The sequence below is a fragment of the Oryctolagus cuniculus genome, chromosome 5 (assembly GCF_964237555.1).
Source record: "Oryctolagus cuniculus chromosome 5, mOryCun1.1, whole genome shotgun sequence".
Lineage (NCBI taxonomy): Eukaryota > Metazoa > Chordata > Mammalia > Lagomorpha > Leporidae > Oryctolagus > Oryctolagus cuniculus.
In genome coordinates, this window is record NC_091436.1 from 99,181,542 (window position 1) to 99,203,476 (window position 21,935).

Below are 21,935 nucleotides of genomic sequence, written 5' to 3' on the forward strand. Positions count from 1 at the left end.
GCATGTACATACACACATACGTGGACAAAAGATACCTGCTGCCAGCCCATAAATTCAACTTTTTTTCTTCTTGGTTCTCTCCAGCCTCCACCCAGGAATGTTTAATGAGGTGTCCTACCACCTTGTTCTTTCATCGAAGTCCTCTCCCATCCGTGTGTGTGTGTGCACACAGGGTAATTTTGGGCTTATATATCAATAGGCAGACCCCTAAATGCTCTGTTGGCCTGCTACCTTCTGCTCACCAACCTCTCTGGTGCAACAGAGAATCTGATGTTTTGGTCAAAGGGGTACTACTCTCAGAACAGCAGGCACACAGGGAGTGTTCCTTCTGCTGGAGTGCAGCCTCACTTGAAGCTGATGATTCGTTTTGATATTCATTTTGAGCTTAAAGTTCACCCCTCTTTAGGCTTTTCGCTTTGCCTCCCCTGACCTTTAAAATTAAGCTGCTTTGAATTTTTAAATAAACTTTGAAAAAAAAATTTCTAACACTAGTATTATGCAGATAATGTTCAATCCTAGCACACAGCTGTTAGTGTTCATCCTACTTCATACGCAGGCAGTGGGATCAGAGGTGAAAGGGTAGCCGAGCCCAGCATCCTCTCCCAACCGAGGTGGGAATGGCCGGTGTTAGCTCCGCTATACGCCCAGGAGGCCCTTCCAATCTAGGAGGGCTGCAAGCCGTCTCCAGGTTTTCCCATCTTAAATTACTATGAGAAAAGACACAGTGGGCTTGCAGTTTCCCAAGAGGGCTGGCTCAGGGAGCCCGAGAGCCCTCGCCCCAGGGGACACTTGACCGCAACCCGGGAGGACCCGCCCCAGAGCGGCAGACACCCAACGCGCCTCACCTGCCCCGGAGGGGAAGGCCGTGTAAAGCAGATCTTGGCTGCTAGAAGAACAAGCCTGGTAACCTTCCGACTAAGGCACGCCAGGGGAATGCAACTCGTTTTATTAGAACTCCTTAAACTTAAACTCGCAATTAACACAGAGGGGGAAAACAAAACACCCGCAGCGTTCTGCCCCAGCTTCTAGGGCAGCAGTAGGACCTAGAAGAGTAGAATTACTGAGGGATCTGCACTTGAAGCCCTTGCTGGTTCTCGCTCTTGGCTCTTCATAGCCTGGTAACCGGGTCCTCGGCAGCCTCTCGAGGCCGTTGCGTCCCAGGCTCGCGCTCCTTGACTGGAGACCGCTGCGTCCCGGCCTCGCGCACTTCGATTGGAGACCGCTGCGTGCCGGCCTCCTGCACCTGGACCTTCTCTGAGCCTGGAAGTAGAGCGGTGTGAGGAGACTGCGCCCTTGTCACCCACACCCTCCTCCTCCCAAAGGCAAGTCATCCTGCGGACAGAGGCTGGGGGCCGGAACCCCAGGACGCGGGGCCAGTTTGGCCTTCTCGATCCCTGGTAGAGACGAAACCCTTCGGGGCAAGGGGAAAAGCGAGCCTGCTGCCCTGGCAGCCAGGAGACACCAGGATCCCTCCCTTGGAGCCAGAAATCGCTTGGGGGTCGCCCTGCCTTCTCCCGGGCCCATACTTTGCACCCGGAGCTGGCGGTGATAGTCGGCCAAGTTCATGATCAGCTTGGATACATCCTTCTGAAAATAAGGTCGCCCACATATCAAGATCTCAGCTTCGCCGTCAGGGTCCCATCGGTTCACATGAAGCAGGGTGTGGGAGACACACTCGACGTGCGGGATGTGCTCCCCGCCGGGGCCTGCGCGGGGAACAGGGAGGCAGTGAGCAGAGGGGTGTCTCCTAGGATCCTGGGCGAAAGGAGGGCTTGGAGCTGGGGCGTGGCCAGGCCTTGAGGGATGCGGGGCGGGTGGGCAAACGAGGCCTCACGGGCCGCCTCTAACCCGTGCACTCACCGAAGATCGCTTCCACCAGCCAAGCCTCCAGGTGAACTGCCTTCGGACTCTTGAGGAACTCGGAGTGGAACCAGTTGGGCAGCTTGGTGAGGTTCCCGAGCACCTGGCACAGCTCCCCTTCTCGCTGCTGCAGCTGCACGAGCGTCTGAAAGCGCTTGGGGGTGGCCATGCTGCAGGAGCCTCGCGGGGGGCCACCGCGCAGCAAGAAGCCCGGGGCGGCGATGGAGGTAGGCGTACACGGAGGCGGCGAGCGCAGGGGCCCGGCTGGGGCAGTATTTCAAGGGCTTTTGGCCAGCCCCTTCCGCTGGCGCGTTTCTCATTGGACCCCCGGCCTCCGCTCCGGACTTCTTTTCAAGGCGGCGCAAGTGCGGCGGTTTCTGAGTTCCTGCCGCGCTGCTTGGGGGTGGGCTCACCGCCCACTGCGCGCGGGTCGCGAGGGACCAGGGACCAAAGAAGGGACCAACAGCTGGACAATACCGCTTAGAAAGAAAAGAATTGATACCTGCGGCATGATACTTTACTTTCAGGGCTAAAGTAAATTCCCCACCCTGGCCAATGAGCTCCACCCCCCCACCCCCACCCCCTCGCCGTATCCCAGTTTTCTGAGCTCCGGCAAGGGCAAGTATCTTACTTAATGCATCATTAATGCCATGCACACAACCGACAACAGAGAGGGGTCCTTGAAACTTTTTTTTTTTTGCCTCCATTTTCCAAGTGATACGACGCTATTTCTTTTCTTTGATGTTTCGGCTTAAAGCGTTGTTGAGTAATTGCTCCTCTTTGGCTGGAGCCGCTGTCGATCCGAAATCTCGAGCTGTGACTTTGCCACTGCCAGCTTGGGTCAGGAGGGAAAGGGCGACTGGGCCCCTGTGACCTGCTGTAGTCACCGCGGGTGGGCACTGTGGGCCAGGGGATCAGGCTCCGAGGGGGCGGAGGCGGGGGTGGGGAGGAGAGCGGAGCTAAGGTTCACGGATTCTGGCCGATATCAGCTGAAAGATGCTTTCAGCTGGGCGTTATAATTAAATATTGAAACACATAATCTTCATTCATGGGGGACAATTTATTCTCAGAAAAAATTCAGAAGAAAAATACAGCGTGCCAACGGTGCTGGTATCCCACAGGGGCGCCGGGTCCTGTCCCAGCGGCTCCTTTTCCGATCCGGCTCTCTGCTATGGCCTGGGAAAGCAGTGGAAGATGGCCCAAGTACTTGAGCCCCTGCACCTGTGTGGGAGACCCGGAAGAAGCTCCTGGCTCCAGGTCGGCTGGGCATCGCAGCCATTTGGGGAGTGTACCAGCAGATGGAAAATTCTCTCTGTAACTCTGCCTAATGAAATAAATCACAAACTTAAAAAGCCCTCAGGTATTTTCCTTTTTAAGTTTCCACTCAGACCTCTCTATAGAGCAATCTCAGAACACGGTGTACATTAGTTATTCCTCACTTCTGCCCCCTTTTGCCCTACTTAAAACACGCTACATTTGTAAATCTAATAGTCTCTTTTTACTCTCCTAAGGCTTTAAATTCCACAAAGAAGATTTTGTTCACTTTGGTTTCCCTGCTGTCTCCCTAGAATAGAGTAGGTATTGGAAGTACCATGAGGGTGGGAATTCTCTTCTGTTTATCTGTGTGGCCACAGTGCCTAGAACAACATTTGCACATTGCAGGCATTTGCTGGGCCCTTGTGGACTGATGTGTATCATAACACGCGTATGATGTATATCATTCCTTAGAAGTGGGACCTGTGTGAGAGAAGAGGACATCTAATCATTGACACTTTGTTAAATGCCGAATGTGTTGATATTAATCATATAAATTAAATATTCATTTAAAATTTGATACTTGGGGGCTAGCGCTGTGGTGTAGGGGGTAAAGCAACCACCTGCAGTGCCGGCATCCCATTTGGGTGCCGGTTCTAGTCCTGGCTGCTCCACTGGTTCTAGTCCTGGCTGCTCCACTTCCAATCCAGCTCTCTGCTATGGCCTGGGAAAGCAGTAGAAGATGGCCCAAGTCGTTGGGCCCCTGCACCTGCGTGAGAGACCTGGAAGAAACTCCTGGCTCCTGACTTTGGATCAGCTCAGCCACTTGGGAAGTGAACCAGCTGATGGAAGATCTCTCTCTCTCTTTCTCTCACTCTCTGACTTTGCCTCTCTATAACTCTGCCTTTCAAGTAAATAAATAAATCTTCCAGGCTCCTGGCTTCCGCCTGGCCACGCCCTGGCTGTTGTGGGTGGCCATTTGGGGAGTGGACCAAAATATGGAAGATTCTCTCTCTCTCTCTCTCTCTGTCTCTCTCTCGGAGACATCTTGTGGGGGCCCCGGGGTCCAAGCGCTTTGGACCATCTTCTGCTTTTCTAGGCACATTAGCCGGGAACTGGATCCCAAGTGGAGTTGGCATCACAAGTGGTGCTTTATCCCTAGGCCACAACACTGGCCCTTAAATAAATCTTTTTTTAAAGGATTTTTTTATTTATTTTATTATATATATATATATTTGACAGTCAGAGTGGACAGTGAGAGAGAGAGAAAGGTTGTCCTTTGCCGTTGGTTCACCCTCCAATGGCCGCCGCGGCCGGCGTATCGTGCTGATCCGAAGCCAGGAGCCAGGTGCTTTTCTTGGTCTCCCATGCGGGTGCAGGGCCCAAGGACTTGGGCCATCCTCCACTGCACTCCCTGGCCACAGCAGAGAGCTGGCCTGGAAGAGGGGCAACCAGGACAGAATCCAGTGCCCCGACCGGGACTAGAACCTGGTATGCCGGCGCCGCAAGGCGGAGGATTAGCCTAGTGAGCCATGGCGCCGGCCCCTAAATAAATCTTGAAACAAGGAAAATGCCAGTGGGGAGTGGGCTGGAAGTGGAGCACGGTAAGATCTCTAGGATATGTTAGGAGGACTTTTGCTTCAATGCCTTCCTGAGACAGAAATGTCCTTTAAATGTGTTTACAAAGATTTCCTAAAAATGATCTGCTGAAATAACTAGTCTTCCAAGGTTTACCCTTCCTAATGCTGGCTCAAACTAACGCTGAAATTTTGCCCATTAGCATCCTAGCACGCCTCTTTGGGATGCCCAGCCAGCACCTGTGAGACTCGTTACGCTGCGGCTAGCAGGGCTGCGGAGCACAGAGTGCCGTGGGATGGGGGTCCTCACCGTGTCCTCCAGCTCCACGTGGTCCTGTGAGCAGGACCCGATGTAGGGCCTTGAGTCTGGGCTGGGGGATGGTGTGAGGCACTGTTTGCCTCCCTGAGGATCTGCGTCCAGGAGGGCTGTGACACCCCCAATCCCCCCTTCACTGTTTGAACATCCCAACCCAACACACCCCAGCCAGTTGGGCATTGCCTAAAATCTCCATTACAATATGTTGCCTGGTGGATGTTCCAGGGGTGTGTCTGTGGGCCCCTGTGGTTAAGATCAGATCACCTGCAGGGATAGGTCTGCTTTAGTTCCAGACATGTGGACAGTATGTGATCCCTATATTTCGCTTAAGATGCCCCTGTGTGTGGTCCACCCGTGCCTGCATGACCTTTTCGCTGATTGGCTCCCCTACTGCACATGTCCTTCGTAAGCTTTATAAGCCTGTAGGCTTCCTTAATAAAGCACTTCCTGCTTCGACAACCCACGGGTGCTTGTGGTGTGTTTGTGACCCCCTCGACCTTACCCTTCCTGTTTGCCTTGTTGGGGAGTGCTCGCGCTGCCCCTGCAGGTCAGGGGCTAGCATTGGGCTTGAGACCCTGACACCAGCCCATGCACCTCTGCAGAGCATGCCCGGATGCAGGAGTGAACAGCACGGGGCTGGGGTGGGGTGGGCCCTCTGGGCTGGCACCTCACCTTCTCTAATTGGAAGCAATTCCTTCTTGGTTATCTCTGCAGGCTCCCAGCATTAAATCATTAAATACTACCCCCAGCGCTGACCGCTTAGTACTCACATCCCTTACCCTCTACTGTTCCCTGGTTCCCTTTAACCAGCAACTCCTCCTACCCCATACTTGTTGCTTCTCCACAGCAGTGCAAGGCAAAGCCAAGCTCCAGGATATTTAGGCTCCGAACCTTGCAGTCCTCAGTGTCTCTACCCGCCTGGCTCTTCCCTCTCTACACTGGCGGGTCTCTCTTCATGAGTTTGTAGCTAGCTCCCCCTTTGTGTTTCTGTACCAGCTCTGGTCTCTTAATCAAATAGTCCCTGATTTTCAGTGAGACTTTCCATTGGTTCCCAAATTATTTATTTTTATTTGAAAGGGAGACACACACAGCTTCCATCCCTGTTTCACTCCCCAAATGACCACAACAGCCAGTGTTGAATCAGGCTGGCACCAGGAGCATGGCACTTCATTCTGGTCACCCACCGTGGGTGGCAGGGACTCAAGTACTTGAGCCACCTTCTGCTGCCTCCCAGTGTGGGTTAGCAGGAAGCCGCATATGAAGGGCAGCAGCAGGGACTCCAGTTGGCCCTCTCTGACCTGGGATGTGGGAGTCCCAAGCTGTGGTGCAACCCGCTGTGCCACGACTCCTGCTCCTGGCTCCCAATTTTAAAAAGTCACACCCCCATTCTCCTTTCCTACTTTCTGTGTCTTCAGATGACATCCTTGCCCAACAACGTATTGCACCCTGTAATCCTGTTAAATTAACCAACAACATTGCGGTGTGTTCATCCTATGCCACCACTGGACCATGAACACAGGAACTCCCTCCTCTCCTACATCACCACGGTCTGCCCTACACTTAGAGCCATTCCTGGCGCCCAGAGCATGCTGTGTAAATATCAGTTGAATGCAACAAGGGGTGCAATTTAGGACTCGCTTCCTGTGGCATGCATAAGCCAAGTATGTAGGTAAAATGTGAGTAGGGGCTGGCGCTGTGGTGAAGTGGATAAAGCCTCCGCTTGCAATACCAGCATCCCATATGGGCACTGGTTCGGGTCCTGGCCACTCCACTTCTGATCCAGCTCTCTGCTATGGCCTGGGAAAGCAGTGGAAGATGGCCCAAGTGCTTGGGCCCCTGCACTCATGTGGGAGACCCAGAAGCTCTAGGCTCCTCTTCGGATCAGCTCAGCTCTGGCCATCATCTGCTGCATCCCAGGTACATTAGCAGGGAAGCTGGACGGGAAGCAGAGACAAGACCCAGTCCCAGGCACTCCAGTACGGGATGCAGGTATCCCAGCCTTGGCATAGCCCACTGCACCATGCCTCCCCTAATTGACTTGACTTTTAATGTTGACCTTGATCATCTGCTGCAGCATCTCAAGGCCTGTGACGGGAGTGCCCAGAGGTGGTGAGGCAGGGCCCGTAACTGGGAACCCAGAGCAGGCCAGAACCCACCCAGCATCCTTGCTGGCTTTTCTGATAGTGGCTGAGACTGCAACAATTCTTTCTGTTAGAACTTCTGTCTTTTGGAATACCAGCCTTCCCTCTGTCTCTGAAGTGTGTGGGGGAGGGAGAAGTGTTTTATATTCTCCCACTCATCAGAAAAGGATTGCCAACCTCTGCTCACCAACCTGTTCCCACCAACAGCCCAGCACATCTGCAGTGGACCTATCTGGGTTTAGTTTTTTTTTTTTTAATAAAGATTTATTTATTTATTTGAAAGAGTTACAGAGAGGTAGAGGCTGAATGAGTGAGAGACGGAGAGAGACAGAGAGGGCTTCCATCTGCTGGTTCACTCCCCAAATGGCTGCAACTGCTGGAGCTATGCTGATCCAAAGCCAGGATTTAGGACTTGGGCCATGTCCACTGCTTACGCAGCCCATAGTAGAGAGCTGGATTGGAAATTGAGCAACTGGGATTTGAACCGGTGCCCATATGGGATGCCAGTATTGCAGCTGGCAACTTTGCTTGCTACACCGCAGTGCCAGCCCCTGGGTTCAGTTTAACTCTTCCACTATGTGGAAATATTGTCAGATAACATAGACAAGGGGCTAAGTCCCCTAGATGCCTCTACTTGAGATGACAATTAGCTTATCAGCAATACTTCTGATTAATCAGCTATGTATCGGCCGGCACCGGGGCTCAATAGGCTAATCCTCCACCTTGCAGTACCGGCACACCAGGTTCTAGTCCCGGTCAGGGCACTGGATTCTGTCCTGGTTGCCCCTCTTCCAGTCCAGCTCTCAGCTGTGGCCTGGGAGTGCAGTGGAGGATGCCCAAGTGCTTGGGCCCTGCACCCCCATGGGAGACTGCGAGAAGCACCTGGCTCCCAGCTTCAGATCAGCACAGCACGCCGGCCGCAGTGGCCATTGGAGTGTGAACCAATGGTAAAGGAAGACCTTTCTCTCTGTCTCTCTCTCTGTCCACTCTGCCTGTCAAAAATTAAAAAAAAAAAAAATCAGCTATGTATCAGTGTTCCCACAGCCCCTCCTAGGATTTGATTCATTCAATACAGCGGCTTACAGAAGTCAGGGAACCACTGTTCTTATATTCATCAGTTTACATAAAGAATATTAGGAAGGACCCAGGCGAAGAGCTGCATTGGGCCAGGCCATGTGGGAAGGACCAAGTCACTCTGCAGGAAGCTCCATGTGCTCAGCTATCCAGAGTCTCCCGAACACAGTCACTTTGAGTGTTAATGAAAGTTTCATTCAATCATCCATCAGCGTGATCAACTTATCCTCCAGTGCCTTCTACTTCCCAGAGGCTGGGGGAAGGCCCAAAGAGTCCCAACCTTCTAATCCTTTCCCGTGATCAGTACCCAATCTGAAGTTGCCTGGGACTCAGGTAACACCCGTAGTACACAGGACAGTTATCATCATTTTTGTTTCATGGATTTCAGGAGCTACTTTAAGTCAGAAAATGAGATGAACACCAAATACGCATTTTACAACAAGAGTCTTCGGCCTCTCTGGCTTCAGCATCTTTTGACTTCTCCAAGCTCCTTGTTGTTTTCGTCCCGTGACTGTCCCTGTTCCCACAGAGTCCATCTTTAGCCTCTTGCCTCTTCTGAGAAGTTTCCCGCTTTCTCCGTTGGTCTCACCCACGCCTTCCACTGGTACTGCAGCTGGTCCTGCCCAGGGAGCACCTTCAGCCCTGACTTCCTTCCTGAGCACGGCCTAAGGCACCCCCCTTCCCTCACCACAGATTCACATCACCCCCAGATGCCCGAGAGTGAAGGACCAGGTCTGGCTGTCTGATCTGTCCGATGTCTACCAGGTTGCTTGGCTGCTCCTTCACCAAGCACTGCTGTCTCCAAATGGACCCCTCTTGCTGCTTTCCCTTTCTTCCCACTGTTTGTATGGAAACACCAGAGAACACTGGGGCTCCATGTGGGGTTCCCTCTTTACCCAGAGCAGCCTGAACATGCTTCCAGTGAGAGCAGCACTCTTGGTAGGTAAAGGTCGTCTGCTTTCTCTTGTCTTCCCTGCGCTGAGTTTCCCGAGTCAGCACAAGCTACCCAGACCTCAGCATCCGGCCTGCCCAAGGGAAGCCCTTCCTGGGCTGGATCAAGACCCAAAGGAAAAAGGACAGCACGTCAAAGGCACTGCGTGACACGGCTGCTTTATTGGCTAACTCAGGGTGTAACAGCGGCAGACCAGGCCCCCTGGTCTACAGACACAAACATCTTCACCAAGGGCAAGGCCAAGACGTCCCCTCTCATCTCAGCTTTGTAAGGATGAACAGTCCTTTATGTTGGATAGCTTGAAATTCCATGGACCCAGGAACAACGAAGCACCTGGAAAGGCGAAGCCACAAGATCCTCAAGGGAAGTGGTCCCACTCGTGCTCACGGCCTTCGGGAGAGGTCTGGTGCTCCGCCTCGATCTTACGAATGTCCTCCTTGGTCAGCGGTTCACTGCGCACATGCTGCAGCATCTGAAGGCCTGTGACGGGAGTGCCCAGAGGGGGTGAGGCAGGGCCCGTGACTGGGAACCCAGAGCAGCCCAGAACCCACCCGAGGACATCGCAGGGCTGGATGTCACCCCAACTCAGGCCTTCCCAGGTGTCTCATTCCCACCTCCCCACCGCCTTCTCCTCCCTGACTGACTGCTGGCCCCAGAATCGGCAACGGTTCCTGCCCCCTGCTTTCCCAGGGACTCAGGCAATTCTCCCACAGATTTGAAAAATACCCAGCGCTGTCAGGACCTGACTATGAAGCCGTCAGCCACAATTCCAGCAGGCAGACCTACCTTCGGCCTGAAGGTCAGGATGGTCGATCCTGAGGCAACTCATCATGTACATCAGCCATCGTTGTGCCCTAATAGGTCCGGTGATGATGATGCGAGTGTAGCTGCAGGCCAGAAAGTACCTGTCCAGTTGAATGAGGGTGTTACTGTGCTCCTCGATGCACCGGAGGTACTTGTCATCTTGGCCTGTGAGCAGGAGAGGCAGGGTCAGGACATGTGAACCACCAGCCCTTGGGGGATGGAGAGGTGACCTTGGAGGTGGGAAGCTGGGACAATCGGGAGTCAGAGGATGAAGAAGGCTGGGAACCCTGGGAGGGCTGGGAAGGAGGTGCAGACAAGGGCTACCTACCGAATATTTGCTCCAGTTCTTCATCTTCAACGAGAAGGTTCACTGGGTCCTCAAAGTTCGCAGGTACCGTCCACCACGGCGTCACGATGGGAGCGCTCTGTCCCGTGCCCGACATTGCTACTACGGACTCAGAACGGAGTAGAAGCAGCCAATGGGTTGAAGCGAAACTTGTCAAAGGGAAGAAGCACCCAGGACCTGTTTTATACAGACAAACACCTCACTCCCTTGACCCGCCCTAGGGAGGGTATCCAATGGCCAGAGCTCCTCTCCAAAAATCCTATCAAGTGATGTACTCTTGGCTTAGTCCTTTCACAGGCAACCAGGTGTTTGCTCAGCACCGCCTTTTCAGATGTCCAGAAGCAAACATTTTCTTTTCTCTGATTTCTGAGGATTTTGGAGAGCCCCTCTTGGCTTAACGTGAACCAGGCCAGAGGTTGAAAATGGAAGGTGCTGGAGCAAGAAGGGGCTCCCTAGATCAGACAGGTACTGGAAGCCAACAGACAGGCAGCCAAACAAAGCTAGGATTATAGTGTGGGCTGCATCAAGAGAGAGTAAATAATACAGGGACATGCCCCTTACTGGAGGGAGCAAAGAGGAGCCGATTTTAGGATTTGTCTGTGTGATTCAAAGGTGTCTGGGGAAGCAGAGAACAGTTTTAAAAGGGACAATTTGGCATTGCTCTTAGCAACGTTCATTCAGGAAGTAGGAAGAATAATGTTTTTTTTTTTTTTTAAGATGTGTTTATTTATTTGAAAGGCAGATTTACATACATGGTGGGGGGAAGGGAGGGGAGGAAGAGACAGACATCCATCACTTCATTCCTCAGATGGCTGCAACAGCCAGAGCTGAGCTGATCTGAAGCCAGGAGCCAGGAGCTTCTTCCAGGTCTCCCATGTGGATGCAGGGGCCCAAGGACTTGGGCCATCCTCTGCTGCTTTCCCAGGCACATTAGTGCATTATCTGATCCTATTTTAGTATTTGTGCTGCCGAAGTGAGCACAAGGACCACTGATCCAGATCCCCAAATTATATCGTGGGTGACGGTGAGCCCTGGCTGGCCTCAGAGAGACTCCCAGCTAGGCCTCGTCCAGGTTCTTGTCTTCACACCTCTAAGGATACAGCTGGGATACCCAGGTAGATGGGAACAGAAGAGCAAGATTTCTTGAAAGGCAAAAAGGCGCTACAGGCATCCTCATGAGAGAGAACTGCCCCACCCTGGCTGGCGCCGTCCTTTTACAGGGTAAGGGTGGTGTTCAGGGCAGGGCCTAGTCCAAGATATGAAGGAGACAGGATTGTGTGCCTCCCTTTCTCATCAGTAGGTAAGAGCAACCTTCCCCCAGGAGCCCCTTAGTTACCCTCTGCATGGTTAGAAATCTGGAAATTTACTCTTTTGAAAGAGACCACACTTCTAAACGTCTGAGGAAAAAGTGTTTGGCTTAGTAAAAAGTAGTTCCAAGAGTCTAACACAAGAAACAGTTCCAGTGACCCCTGCCTGCCCTTGATAACCCGGCTGTACTTACCCTTCTGGTCACGAATTCCTGGAGTAAGGCAGTCCTGTCATGGTTCTCTCAGCAGGGGTTGGCGCCGTGGCTCAGTTAGTTAATCCTCCGCCTGTGGCACCGGCATCCCATATGGCACGGGTTCTAGTCCCGGTTGCTCCTCTTCCAGTCCAACTCTCTGCTGTGGCCAGGGAGTGCAGTGGAGGATGGCCCAGGTCCTTGGGCCCTGCACCCGCATGGGAGACCAGGAGGAAGCACCTGGCTCCTGGCTTCGGACTGGTATAGCACTGGCCGTAGCAGCCATTTGGGGAGTGAACCAACAGAAGGAAGACCTGTCTCTCTCTCTCTCTCTCACAGTCTGTAACTCTACCTGTCAAATTAAAAACGAAAAAGATTCAGCTATTTTCATTTTCTTTCTTCATCTTCTATTGCATTTCTCTGACTCCGGAGCAAAGACAAAAAACCTGCGCATTTTTCTCAGGAAACGATCATTTTAAATTGCATCAATTGATGAGAATTCCCCCTCCAACTGATTTTTTTTAAGATTTATTTATTTTACTTGAAATTCAGAGTTACACAGAGGGAGGAGATGCTAGGCCCAGGATGTGCTTGGTAGAGAAGATGAAACCTGACACCAGGCAGTCCTTGGTCTGGCAGGACCAGGTGGGGGCAACCAATAAGGTGGGCCATCCTTGGTCCTGCAGGGCCAGGGGAAGGAAGGAATCAGACATAATACTTGTTTTCCCAGGAACTTTAAAATCCCCAGGAACAAAGAAAAGGAGTCTTGGTCTCCCAGCACTGCGTTGCACAGGTGGCCAGGGCCCCAGCATGCTGGACCTACAAATAAAGTCCTTTTGTTCTTTGCATTTCGGGGAGTCTCCCTGGTTCTTTCTATCTGTGTGACCCGGAACGCAACAGCATACAAAGTGGGGTGGGGGTGGGGGTACATGTGGGTGGTGCAGTTGGAGCTGTGGCACAGGTGAGCGGCATGGAGGGGCTGTGACCTCCTGCCTGCATCAAGATCCTAATGGAAGTAGGGAAGGTTTAGGACAGGTACCAGGAGTGAAGGGACACAGGCAATAAGAAGAGTTCCAGCTTCAGGGACTTCTCCAGTGTTCCCTTTGTTTTGCTTAAAGATTTATGTATTTATCTGAGAGTTCCAGAGAGAAAGGTGGAGAGAGCTGATTCATCATCCAGATGGCTGCAACAGCCTGGGCTTGGCCTGGCTGCAGTCAGGAGCCAGGTGCTTTGTCTGGGTCTCCCACAGGGGTGGCAGGGTCCCAAATCTTGGCCATCTCCCGCTGCTTTTCCCAGGCCAATAGCCAGGAGCTGGATTGGAAGTGGAGCAGCCAGGACACTAACCGGTATCCATATGGGATGCTGGCATGTCAGGCAGGGGCTTTACCTACTAAGCCAGCCCCTTTAGGATTCTTTTGATCTTAAGCCCTCTGGCCTACCAGCTAGTTCAGAAAAAAGCCTAGCAATTCAGGCCAGTGCTGTAGCACAGCGAGTAAAGCTGCCGCCTGTAGTGCCATCATCCCATATGGGCACCGGTTCTAGTCCTGGCTGCTCCTCTTCCGGATCCAGCTCTGTGGGAAGGCAGTGGAGGATTGCCCAAATCCTTGGGCCCTGCACTCGAGTGGGAGACCTGGAGAAAGCTCCTGACTCCGGATCAGCGCAGCCCCGGCTGTTGTGGCCATCTGGGGAGTGAACCAGCAGATGGAAGACTTCTCCCTCTTTCTCTACCTCTCTATAACTGTATTTTTAAAAAATCTTTTAAAAAAAAAAAGAGCCAGACAGCAAATAATCAAGGTATTTACTTCGGAAGCATTGCAATGGGAGATTCGTATGCCAGAGTAAAGGATGAGCATGTGCAAAGAGCTTGAGGCAAGGGGAAACTGAAAAGCAAAATGGAGGAAGATGTACAAGATGTTTTGGAACAATTCTAGCCCGAGTGGTCAATAGGAAGAATGACACTGGTGCTCGGCTGAGTAGAGTTGTTGGGCAGAAGTGTTTGCCAAGGTACTTTTTGTAAAATGTAGAGTAGCCTTGTGGTTCTGACAGAGTGTTTTGTGCTAGTCATGCTTAGGCAAATACACTATCCTGCGCCCATGCTGGATGCCAGCGTTGCAGAAGGCAGCTTAACCTGTTGTGCCACAACACTGCCCCCTTCTGTTATGTTTCTTATTTGCTAATTACAATTATCTTTTTAACGTTTTTTTTTTTTTTACTGGAATCTAATGGACTTTTGAGATGGTATAATTAGATAGAGCTGTTTAATCTTCCAATCGCCCCAAAACTCCCTTCTTTTCCTTCTTCCTATAGTACTCTATTTTAAAGTTCTATTCATGAATGTTACTTAGACTATCAACTCTTACTTTTTCTCCAGGAAAAGTACCTTCATTTCACCCCCCTTTTCTTTTTTTCCAAAAGATTGATTTATTTATTTGAAAGTCAGATTTAGAGAGAATGAGAGAGAGAGAGAGAGAGAGAGAGAAATCTTCCACCTGCCAGTTTACTCCCCAAATAGCCACAATGGCAGGGGCTGGGCCAGCCAGAAGCCAAGAGCCCCGGGCTGCTTCCAGGTCTCCCACGTGGGTGCAGGGGTCCAAGGACTTGGGCCATCTTCTACTGCTTTCCCAGGCACATTAGCAGGGAGCTGGATCAGAAGGGGAGCAGCTGGGTCTCCATCTGGCGCCATATGGGATGCCGGTGTTGCAGCTTTTCCAGCTATGCCACAACATTGGCCCTTTTTCCTTTCAAAAGAGAGTTTCACTAGATGGTGTACTCCTCTGTTGACTGTTGCTCTCATCTCTTGAAACATGCTATACAGGTTGAGCAGCCCTAACCTGAAATCGGAAATGTTCCAGATCCAGAACTGATTGAGCACATGACATCCTAAGTGGGAAACTCCACACCTGGTGCTATCTAACACATGGCAGTGAAAATGCCAACCAACCACGACACATATACAATGCCTTCCCTTGGCCAATAGCGTGATGCAGTGGTTCAGCTGCATCGCAGAGCACTGGTTGAAGTCCTGGCTGCTCCCCTTCTGATCCAGCTCCCTGCTAATTCATCTGGGAAGGCAGCAGAAGATGGCCCTGCCACTCAGCATGAGAGCCCAGATGAAGTTCCAGGCTGCGAGCCTCAGCCTGGGCCAGCCAGGATATTGTGGCCATTTGGGGAGTGAACCAAAGTTTTAAAACTTGCCTTCAGGCCATGGTATAAGGTCTATAGGAAACAAGTTTTGTGTTTACACTTGGGTCTGAGCCCAAGAGATTACACTGTAGAAGTTCAGAAAGTGTGGGAGATGTGTGTTAGGAAGACCACACGTGGATTTCAAACTTTTTTTTTTTTTAATTTATTCATTTATTTATTGGAAAGTCAGAGTTACTGAGAGAGAGAGAGAGAGAGAGAGAGAGAGAGAGAGAGAGAGAGAGAGAAGCTGGTGTCCATACGGGATGCTGGCACTGCAGGCGCTGGCCCACTAAATGTGTTTTAGTCCTGTGGTGCCTCTTGGTGTCCACCCTCCTTCACTTGATCTGCATCTTTCCTCTGTTTCTCGGTAAGGCTTGCCACAATTCTTACTATTTTATTTTTTAAATAAACAATTTTTAGAATAGTTTTACATTTTCAGAAAAATTGCAAAAAGATACTGGGAATACCCTCCCATTTACTCGACACTCAGCTTTCCCTATAATTACCTTTTGATATGACTGTTACAATTGATGATTCAATAGTTAGAACTTGGCACGGTGCTGTGGTATAGCGAATAAGCGCGGCCTACAGTGCCGGCATCCCATATGGGCACTGGTTCCAGTCCTGGCTGCTCCACTTCTGATCCAGCTCTCTGCTATGGCCTGGGAAAGCAGTGGAAGATGGCCCAGACACTTGGACCCCTGCACTCACGTGGGAGACCCAGAAGAAACTCTTGGCTCCTGGCTTGGCATTGGTGCAGCTCTGGGCACTGTGGCCATCTGGGGAGTAAACCAGTGGATGGAAGACCTCTCTCTCTCTGCCTCTATGTAACTCTGCCTTTCAAATAAACAAAATAAACCTTTAAAAAATGGTAAAAGAGAAATGTTTAAAAATAGTTACAGTATTAATTAGTTACTAGTATGCTTTATTCTACTTCCTTTTCTGATTAGTTTTACTAAAGTTTTTTTTGGCTCTAGAATCCTAAGATACCACATTGCATTTAGTCATCACGTCTCCTTAGGCAACTCTTGGCTGTGAAAGATTCTCAAACATCCCTTGCTTTTGATGATCTTGATAGTTTTAAGAATTGTTAAGTGTGTTATAAGATGCCCTCTAGTGGAATTTGCATACATATCTCTCATGATTAATTTCAGCTATGAGTTTTAAGGAAGATCACACAAGTGCCACCTTCATCACATCATACCAATTCTTATTTGAAAGGAAGAATGACAGAAGTGGAAAGGTAGGAAAACAGAGAGTAGGAGTGGAAAAAAAAATCTACCTTCAGTCAGCTGGTTCACTCTCCAAAAGCCTACAGTAGCCAGGGCTGGGCCAACCCAAAGCCAGGAACCAGGAACTCCATCCAGGTCTCCCATGTGGGTGGCAGGGACCCAAGTAACTTAAGCTATCATCTGCTACATCCCAGGAACACTGGCAGGGAAGCTGGACAGGAAGCAGAGACAAGACCCAGTCCCAGGCACTCCAGTACGGGATGCAGGTATCCCAGCCTTGGCATAGCCCACTGCACCATGCCTCCCCTAATTGACTTGACTTTTAATGTTGACCTTGATCATCTGGCTGAGGCAATCCTTGTCAGGTTTTTATGTGACAAACTTAAATCTCTCTCCCCTCTCCATGGTGTGTTCTTTCGAAGGAAGTCACAATGTACTGCTTATACCTAATGATGAAACCAGGAGGTATGCTCCACCTCCCTGGGACAGAGTATCTACATGCATCATTTGGAATTCTTCTGTATGGAAAACCGGTCTGTTCTCCCTCATTTATATGATTTTATACACACACACATAAAAATCTCACTATGGACTCACATCTTTCTAATCTTTTCTCAGACATCAGCTTTTGGTTTTGTTCTGTTTTGTTTTCCTTTTCCCCTTGGCTTCTGCTCTAACATTTTCTTTCTTTTTCAGTTTTGCTTTAGTGTTATTCTTTTTTCTGTAATTGTTGGAGTTGAGAGCTGACCTGTGTTCCCATTCTTCCAGCTGAGAGGTGCAGAACAGTTTCACTCCCCACCCCATCCACTCGGTCAGGCCCCTCTGGTGCCCATTTAGCAGTCTCATCTGCGCGTTCAGACTTCCAACCCCGTGTGTCTGCTACTCCTGACCTTCCTCTCCTATGAGGATTGGTTCCATTCCCTTGTGTCCTAAATTTGCCACTCTCAATGTTCTAGGGCTTGTTTGCCATAGAAAGACAGCGTGACTTTTTATTTTTCTTTTCAAGTCTGGGCAAGAGGCCTACAAGCCCTGTCAAGCACTTCATTGACCCTGCTGATGTGGCCTCTTTCATGCCATGATTTATTTTCCATTATTTTAAAGGTAATTGTGGCATTTCCAACTATGGCCAGCTCCTAATTCCAGGAACTATTCTCAGTGTTAGCCACCAGATGGAGCTCAGTCTGACCTTAGTTCCATTCCCAGCTAGTTGTTTCATTTTTCATTTTAATCAGCATGTAATCAATGCACATATTTATGGGATATAGTGTGATACTTCAACATCTGCATACAATATGCACTGATCAAATCGGGTAATTAGGATATCCATCTCCTTATCATGTCTTCGGAGTTTCTGAGCTCCTCTTAGTTCTTCATAAAATATCATAGATGGGCCAGTGCCGCGGCTCAATAGGCTAATCTTCCGCCTTGCGACGCCGGCACACTAGGTTCTAGTCCCTGTCGGGGTGCCGGATTCTGTCCTGGTTGCCCCTCTTCCAGGCCATCTATCTGCGGTGGCCCGGGAGTGCAGTGGACGATGGCCCAAGTGCTTGGGCCCTGCACCCCATGGGAGACCAGGAGAAGTACCTGGCTCCTGCCATCGGATCAGTGCAGTGCGCCAGCCGCAGTGCGCTGGCAGCGGCGGCCATTGGAGGGTGAACCAACGGCAAAGGAAGACCTTTCTCTCTGTCTCTTTCACTGTCCACGCTGCCTGTAAAAAAAATATATATATATACATATATATATATATATCATAGGTATTGTGAAGTATAGTCACCTTACTATACCTACGAACAGAATTCTTCCTACAAAACTATTTTGGTATCAGCCAGTTTTTTTAAAAACTTTTATTTAATAAATATAAATTTCCAAAGTACAATTTTGAATTATAGCAGCTTGTCCCCCCATAACCTCCCTCCCACCCGCAACCATCCCATCTCCCACTCCCTCTCCTATCCCATTCTTCATCAAGATTCATTTTCAATTATCTTTAGATACAGAAGATCAACTTGGTATATACTAAGTAAAGATTTCAACAGACTGCACCCACACAGACACACAAAGTATAGAGTACTGTTTGAGTAGTAGTTTTATCATTAATTCACATAGTACAATGCATTAAGGACAGAGATCCTACATGGGGAGTAGGTGTACAGTGACTCCCGTTGTTAACAATTGACACTCTTATTTATGACTTCAGTAATCACCCAAGACTCTTGTCATGAGCTGCCAAGGCAATGGAAGCCTCTTGAGTTCACAAACTCTGGCCTTATTTAGACAGATATCAGCCAGTTTTTTGAGAGAGAAATGGAACATCTTTTTGCCTCAATTTTAAGCTGGTTTCCAAAGTACTTCAAATTTTTAAAACTCACTATAGATAATCCTGTTCAAACAGGGGGAGGGAAAAAACCACTAGGTTTATACACATGGTTCAGCAAAACTGCTTACTCTTCTGAGTAGCCAGTGATAGCTATATCCACTCCCGCCTCACCCCGCAGCCAGACCAGAGGGGAATACATCAGCGATTAAGAGATACTGTTCCCTGCCAGGTCTAAAACTCATTGTTTTCTTCTAAGCTGTAAAGGAAAAATTCAGAATACTGACAGAAATATATCAAAGGAGATTTCCAAACAGATCCTTTACATAGTTCACATCATATTACTAATTATTACCCATACTGATTTCTCAGCTCCTGGTCTATTAAGATTTATTTTATTTATTCACAAGAAAGAGTGACAGATAGGGAGAGAGATCTTGTATCCACTGGTTCACTCCCCAGGTGGCTGCAAACAGCCAGGGCTAGCTAGGTCAGTCTAAAGGCAAGAGTCAGGACCTCCATCCAGTTCTCCAGAGAGGATGGCAGGGACCCAAGCACTTAGACTACTTCTGCTGTGTTCCCATGCACATTAGCAGGGAGCTGGGTTGGAAGCAGAGCAGCTGGAACCAAAACCAGTGTTTATATGGAATGCCCGCATCCCAGGTGGCAGCTTAACCCACTGCACCACAACACCAGCCCTCTTCAAACAACAACAACAAAGTATTTATTTATTTATTTATTTAAAATTCAGAGTTTCAGAGAGAGGGAGAGACAGAAACAGGGATAGAAAGATGTTCCATCTGCTGGTTCACTCCCTAAATGGCTACAATGGCCAGGATTGGGCCAGGCCCAAGTCCAGAACCTAAAACTCCAGCTAGGTTTCCCATGTGGGTGCAGGGTCCCAAGGACTTCTGCTTTCCCAGGTGCATTAGTAGGGACCTGGATAGGAAGTGGAACAGCTGGGACATGAACCAGTGTCCTTAGGAGATGCTGGCCTTGCAAGCTATGGCTTAACCCACTGTGCCAAAACACCAGCCCCGAAAAAATCTTTAACATTTAAGAGAATCTACCATACTAGTCTTGTGATTTTACAAATGTTATTCAATATACATAATGATTAACAAATCTTCGCAGGGGTGGACATGCGGCACAGCAGTTAAAATCCCACTTGGAATGCCTTGGGTCGAGTCCCACTGCTGCTTCCAATCCAGCTTCCTGCTCATGTATATGCTGGGAAGTAGCAGATGATGCCAAGTGCTCAGGTGCCTGTACCCCAACATTGAGTTCCAGACTCCTGGCTTTAGACTGGTCTTTGTTGTCTCTTTGCCTTTTAATTTATATATAAATTATATATTTGATATATATTTTATATAAAATGTATTAAAATATTTATTTTAATTTGAGCAAATTCTCTAAGTTTTGGTTTATTAGGCAAGAAAGTTAATATACAAGTACTAAAATGCTTTTTACTTATGAAATGCAATCAGTAGTCATAGAATGGGGGCCTGGTAAGCTGCTGCCTGCCACGTGGGCATCCCACATAGGCACTGGTTGGAGTCCATGCTACTCCACTTCCGATCTAGCTCCCTGCTAATGCGCCTGGAAAAACAGAAGATGGTTCAAGTGCTTGAGCCCCTGCACCCACGTAGGAGATCCAGCCGTTGTTCCAGGCCCCTGGGTTCAGCCTGGCCTTGGCCTGGCCATTGCAGCCATTTGAGGAGTGACCAGGGGATGGAAACTATCTGGCACTCTGCCATACAAATAAAAAATAATTTTTTTAAAGTCATAGATGAATGAGTGACAGAGAGAGAGAGAGAGACAGAGTGAGAGGGCTTCCATCTATTGGTTCACTCCCCAAATGGCTGCAACTGCTGGAGCTATGCTGATCCAAAGCCAGGATTTAGGACTTGGGCCATGTCCACTGCTTTCCCAGGCCATAGCAGAGAGCTGGATTGGAAATGGAGCAACCGGGATTCGAACTGGTGCCCATATGGGATGCCAGTATTGCAGCTGGCAACTTTGCTTGCTACACCGCAGTGCCAGCCCCTGGGTTCAGTTTAACTCTTCCACTATGTGGAAATATTGTCAGATAACATAGACAAGGGGCTAAGTCCCCCTAGATGATTCTACTTCATATGACAATTAGCTTGTCAGCAATACTTCTGATTAATCAGCTATGTATTGGCCGGCGCCATGGCTCACTAGGCTAATCCTCTGCCTTGCGGCGCCGGCACACCAGGTTCTAGTCCCGGTCGGGGCACCGGATTCTGTCCCGTTTGCCCCTCTTCCAGTCCAGCTCTCTGCTGTGGCCTGGGAGTGCAGTGGAGGATGCCCAAGTGCTTGGGCCCTGCACCCCCATGGCAGACTGGGAGAAGCACCTGGCTCCCACCTTCGGATCAGCACAGCCCGCCGGCCGCAGGGGCCATTGGAGGGTGAACCAATTGTAAAGGAAGACCTTTCTGTCTGTCTGTCTCTCTCTCTCTGTCCACTCTGCCTGTGAAAAATTTAAAAAAAAAAATCAGCTATGTATCAGTGTTCCCATGGCCCCTCGTAGGATTCAATTCATTCAATACAGCGGCTTACAGAAGTCAGGGAACCACTGCTCTTATATTCATCAGTTTACATAAAGAATATTAGGAAGGACCCAGGCGAAGAGCTGCATTGGGCCAGGCCATGTGGGAAGGACCAAGTCACTCTGCAGGAAGCTCCATGTGCTCAGCTATCCAGAGTCTCCCCAACCCAGTCACTTTGTTAATAGAAGTTTAATTATCATCAGTCAGCTTGATCCTCTTATCCTCCAGTGCCTTCTACTTCCCAGAGGCTGGGGGATGGCCCAGAGTCCCAACCTTCTAATCCTTTCCCGTGATCAGTACCCAATCTGAAGTTGCCTGGGACTCAGGTAACACCCGTAGTACACAGGACAGTTATCATCATTTTTGTTTCACGGATTTCAGGAGCTTCTTTAAGTGAGAAAATGAGATGAACACCAAATACGCATTTTACAGCAAGAGTCTTTGGCCTCTCTGGCTTCAGCATCTTTTGACTTCTCCAAGCTCCTTGTTTTCGTCCCGCGACTGTCCCTGTTCCCACAGAGTCCATCTTTAGCCTCTTGCCTCTTCTGTGAAGTTTCCCGCTTTTCCCGTTGGTCTTGCCCACGCCTTCCACTGGTACTGCAGCTGGTCCTGCCCAGGGAGCACCTTCAGCCCTGACTTCCTTCCTGAGTCGGCCTAAGGCACCCCCCTTCCCTCACCGCAGATTCACATCACCCCCAGATGCCCGAGAGTGAAGGACCAGGTCTGGCTGTCTGATCTGTCCGATGTCTACCAGGTTGCCTGGCTGCTCCTTCACCAAGCACTGCTGTCTCCAAATGGACCCCTCTTGCTG

At 49.9% G+C, this 21,935-nt stretch overlaps 1 protein-coding gene across 1 annotated transcript; it reads right to left on the minus strand.

Annotated features, from left to right (window-relative positions):
- Window positions 1–931: 931 nt before the first annotated feature.
- KHDC3L (KH domain containing 3 like, subcortical maternal complex member) lies at window positions 932–2,214 on the minus strand. Its single transcript, XM_008263106.4, has 3 exons — window positions 1,861–2,214; window positions 1,527–1,706; window positions 932–1,260 (listed from the first exon to the last, which is right to left on the minus strand). Exons 1-3 carry the CDS (start codon window positions 2,027–2,029, stop codon window positions 1,109–1,111), a joined length of 501 nt encoding a protein of 166 aa, XP_008261328.1. The 5' UTR covers window positions 2,030–2,214; the 3' UTR covers window positions 932–1,108.
- Window positions 2,215–21,935: the final 19,721 nt, after the last annotated feature.